Genomic DNA, 4,730 nt, shown 5'->3' on the forward strand with positions numbered 1-4,730 from the left:
ATTTTGGTAGGCTCTGCGGCTAGAAGCAACCATCCAAGTTGAGAGTTTGGAGGCTCGTCAACCCGCCAAGTGACTCTAGGAGGCTCTGCAGCTGGGAGCAATAGTTCAAGCCTTTATTTTGGAGCCTTGTCAACCCACCAAGTGATTCTGGTAGGCTCTGCAGCTGGGAACAGCCGTCCATGCGGAGAGTTTTGAGGCTCATCAACCTGCGAAGTGATTTTGGTAGGCTTTGCAGCTGGGAGCAGCCGTCCAATTCGAGAGTTTGGAGGTTCTTTAAATTGCCAAAGGAAGCTGGCAACGACTTAATATCTAAACAACACGGTAACTTCAAGTAATTCAAGGACTGCAGACGACAAAATTCATCTGGCAAGATATTCAGACCAACCGGTTCATTGTTGTTGTTGTGCAAGATAAATTTTTCGAGATAATTCAACCTCCCAATGGACTCTGGAATATTGAGAACGCGACCATCAATTTCCAACTCCCTAATCTGCACAGGTGCCTGCAATTTCATATTTTAAATTGGGCTTGACACTGGATGGCACAATTTCTATAAATTGTGCGTAAATTTTTATAATAAAGGTCAATTGAAAAATGCAAAACTTTAGACAAGAAAACAAAATCACATAATTACCTGGCATTCATCTGCCCAGATTGTTTCAAACTCCTTCCCCTTTATTTGTAAAACTCTTAAATTTTTCATTAAAATCCATGAAGGCAGGGAGGAGTACGGACAGTTAATCCAGCAGAGCCATATTAGCTTTGGTGGCTGAGCAACATTCAATATGCTTTCCACACAATCACCTTCAGTCGTAAGAAGCTGCAACCTGCCCGTTAGATCCACAAGGATTTTGAACTGTTGTGGAGACCATTTCGGGGCATCACTCAGAACAATCCTAACTCCACGCACCTAAAACACGATTGATTGATATTTTTGCAAATTAGATGATAAACTCAAAATTCATAGACAATTCACACCATAATGGCATTTCAAAATTTGATATCAGAACATTATTTTCAGTGTCACTTTAGAGCTTCAAAATACGTACAGGTGAGTGCTGATAAAGAAGGTTGTCAGTTGGACGCCAAATACGACGCCAAGAGTCTGGAGGCTCTTTCTCCGCCAGGTCTCTCCCCATATCCCTAAGGTGGTCGTGCATTCTTATTTGATTTTCTTCGTCTACCTCCAGAAGACACCTGTTTTGTAGATTCCGAAAACCCAGCTCTCCTTCCCAGCCAGATCCGTCCCATATTCTTATCGCTGTGTCTCTGTCTTTGTGTAGAAAGAAACAAGCAATGTCTAAGAATATGTGCTTCTCCTCTTCCTCTAGACCGTCATAGCTAATTCTGAGTCTGCTTTGGATATCCGTGGGAAGTGCTTTGGAGATTTTGCGGAATTGGGCATGCCAATACTTCAAATGTTTTTCACCATGCAGATGCGCCCCAAGCACCGTGAGAGATAGCGGCAATCCATTACAGGCTTCCAAAAACAGATTAACTACTTCTTCAAAATCCACATCTGGATAAGATTTGTCAAAGGCGTGAGAGCAGAAGAGCTCTTTCGACTGTTGCGGATCCAGTCCTGTGAGCTTGTATATGCACGACTCTACAATTCCCCATCTTATAAGAACATCCATATTACGAGAGGTAACTAAAATCAAGCTACCGGATGGAAGGACATCCTTAGCTGGTGAAAGTAATGCATTCATTTGCTTAATATCATCTACATCATCTAAAATGATGATAGCTTTAGAAGCTGCGAGATACCTACTCAGCATCTCTATACCTTCATCGATGTTGTTTATCTGCCCATTCCATTGAGCCAAGTCCTTAAGAAGCTGACTCTGCAAAGAAATTAAAGATTTGTCTCTAACATCAAATAAAAAACAAGACCTATTGTATTATGACATCTGACTGTTAAAGATTTCTTTTGCAAGGGTTGTTTTTCCAACCCCACCAAATCCCACTGTTCCTATAATTCTAGTATGGCCGCTTTTGTTATGCCCCTACACCTGTGGTAGTCTTTCAACCGCTTATAGCGAGGTGTGGCACCATCGAACACTTTTTTTTCGCCAATACTTATGTTCATGGACTACGCCTTAACATTCGATACTTAGTTTATTTTTTTCACCAAGTATTATTATTATTCCTTTGTACTAATGAACACCCATACACATTCATTATCCACAGCGATTATACATAAAGAACACAATTGTACAGTATAAAGGGAGGGGAAACTCCCTGAACAATGAGTCTACCCAATTTCAATATATTATACAACTTTACAATTTTACAAGTATACTCGGGAAACCCCAAGTTTCATACTTAGCCAAATTTCCACTCGGCAACACCTTCGTGCAGCCAACCGAGTTCATCGTTTTAACACACGAGTTGCCTAGCTCGAGTCGGGCGGGCGCGCCCTCACACGGAGCGCCAACCAAAATTCCACAATCGAACTTCGTGTCACCCGACGGGCAGGCGCCTTCGTGCACCCTCCACCTGCACTTACGATTGTCGGGAGAGCGCCTCACCACACTCTCCACCCGAGTCTCCAACCGGCGGGTGGGCGCCAACACGCACCTTTCCACCCGAGTCACCAACCAACGTTTACCTCTGCACGACGGGCGGGCACCTTCGTGTGACCCACGACCCGCGTTTCCTCCGAACGGTGGGCGGGCGCCTTCGTGCAACCCATGACCCACGCCTTCCCCCATCACCAAGAACTCGTGCCTATCCCATGTAGATCTGCCCGTAGAGCGGGCGCATTACCTGCGCTTGCTGCGGCTCTCCTCCACTTCGCACTTCTCTTTGTTGATGATCGAATGACTCCGTTTGTTGATCTTCGAATGATCCTTCGCTCCTCCATTTGTCCAACAATATATACGGGCGGTGGGCATGGTTAGCTCGCCCGACCGACCCATGCCAAAATCGCCTAGCCGACCTGTTCATGTCGTGTGGCTCGCCTATGAGGCGGGTCGGCCCACCCAACACATGGGACCGCCCCCTCAACTCGTCCAACACTTTGCCAACGTTCAGTCGGCCTGTGGGTGACTCGCTCAACTCGTCCCCACGGTATAAGCTTGCCAACAAACCGTTTTCCATGCGCATTTTCACTTCGCACGCTTGCTCGTTTGCCTTGGCTCGCTCGCACTTCGCATGGTGGTAGAAACTCGGACCGCAGGTCCTTACATCCTCCTCCACCTGAAGTCATTGTCGTCCTCGACAATATGTCATCCTGGTAACCAACCTGCCACCAAGATCTTTATATCCGAACAGTCTTATCCATGATATCAACTAGTCCACATACTGCAAACATCCATGCAACATATGTAGAACAACCATCTCCATCATGTCTCATCCCTCCGTAGGATGCCTGTCAAGATACTCTGCCTGATACTAACATCTGTCTGTACAAACATTAACTCACGCAGATCCAACTCATGCCAACATATTTCTTTACACTGGTACCCCTCATGACTCGAACTAGTTGGGTAGCTAATCCAACCATACATCCAACCCATAAGAATGCACATCCTTATGTCACCATCAGTCTTTCTTTGACTTCTGCTACATCTCGGACTCATCAAGAATCTGTCCAATTTCCATGCTCAGGTCCATGGAAATTCCATCCCATCTGCAACATGTCCAGTCCATGGTCTTGTTGCACAAGAATGTACAACACCCTTCCACTGGCTCATACATCTCCATGACATAACAACATCTGCACAACATCCCTTGCTTCGGCATTCCCCATAGGATATCATGAATGACACCTCTACACATGCTCCTGCATAATGTCCCTGAATAAACTATCATGCTCCATGTCTCCCAACCTGATGTCCATGACTCTAGTTGCCCATGATATCTAACTCAAGTAGACTCCATCTCAACATTTGGTCATCTGCATCCAAGTCTACAATTTGTCATAAAGAAGCCTCCTTCCAAGGCCCCTTGCTAAGTTGGTGCAACCCCTTCCGAACAAGGTTCCTACAGCAACCCTTCTCCAAGGTTGTCTATAGAGAAAGGAGGGCCAAGAAGTTTCCTCCCTGACTCTCATCCACCCATGTATGAGATTGATGTTGTGTTCTCAAGTATCTGTGCACAGCCTCAATCTCCTCACATGTACATCCAAGCTCTCTAAGCTTGTCTTTTGTCAACTGAAAGTCATATATGCCCATGGCATACCGGCAAAACTCCACTATACCAACCAGATCTCTACCTGCATAATCTTGTCCAACCACTGCTTCTGAAGTAGTACTCAGACTCCCTTCTTCTGCAACTCCATTGTGAAGATCATCAATAGAAGATGTTTTTGTCAAGTGCTTCAAGGTTCGTGAGATTGACCTCTCACTTACTTCCTTCTTCCTCGCTCTTGCAACGAAGTCAATCAACTTCCCTTCCTTCGTTGTTTGAGTCATACTCCCAAGTCCTCTTTGCTCCACATCCTCATGCTTCACATTTGGATCTTTGGGATACAAAGTCATAGAATTCATCCTCGGTCTATACCCCAAGTAACTCCTTCTATTCATCGGAACCATCATGGTTCTTCCATCAGTTGTGATCAAGAGAATGTCCCTATCCACCATCAGTATGGCTTGTGCAAGTCCCATGAAATCTTGCTCCAGCACCATAGAATGATCATCCATGTCCACGATCCTCAAGTCCAACTTTCCAAACCACGATCCCACTGTTACCTGAGTGTTCTTATTCACACCAGTAATAGCGTTCAT

The 4,730-nt window shown here is 45.3% G+C and overlaps 1 protein-coding gene across 1 annotated transcript; it reads right to left on the bottom strand.

Annotated features, from left to right (window-relative positions):
* Positions 1-1,028: 1,028 nt before the first annotated feature.
* LOC149212609 (disease resistance protein RUN1-like) lies at positions 1,029-1,855 on the bottom strand. Its single transcript, XM_089388749.1, has one exon. It carries the CDS (start codon positions 1,776-1,778, stop codon positions 1,029-1,031), a length of 750 nt encoding a protein of 249 aa, XP_089244875.1. The 5' UTR covers positions 1,779-1,855.
* Between the last annotated feature and the right edge of the window lie 2,875 nt (positions 1,856-4,730).

The sequence above is a fragment of the Pinus tabuliformis genome, chromosome 1_1 (assembly GCF_031772625.1).
Source record: "Pinus tabuliformis cultivar Carrire ecotype Pingquan chromosome 1_1, CPIR1, whole genome shotgun sequence".
Taxonomy (NCBI): Eukaryota; Viridiplantae; Streptophyta; class Pinopsida; order Pinales; family Pinaceae; genus Pinus; species Pinus tabuliformis.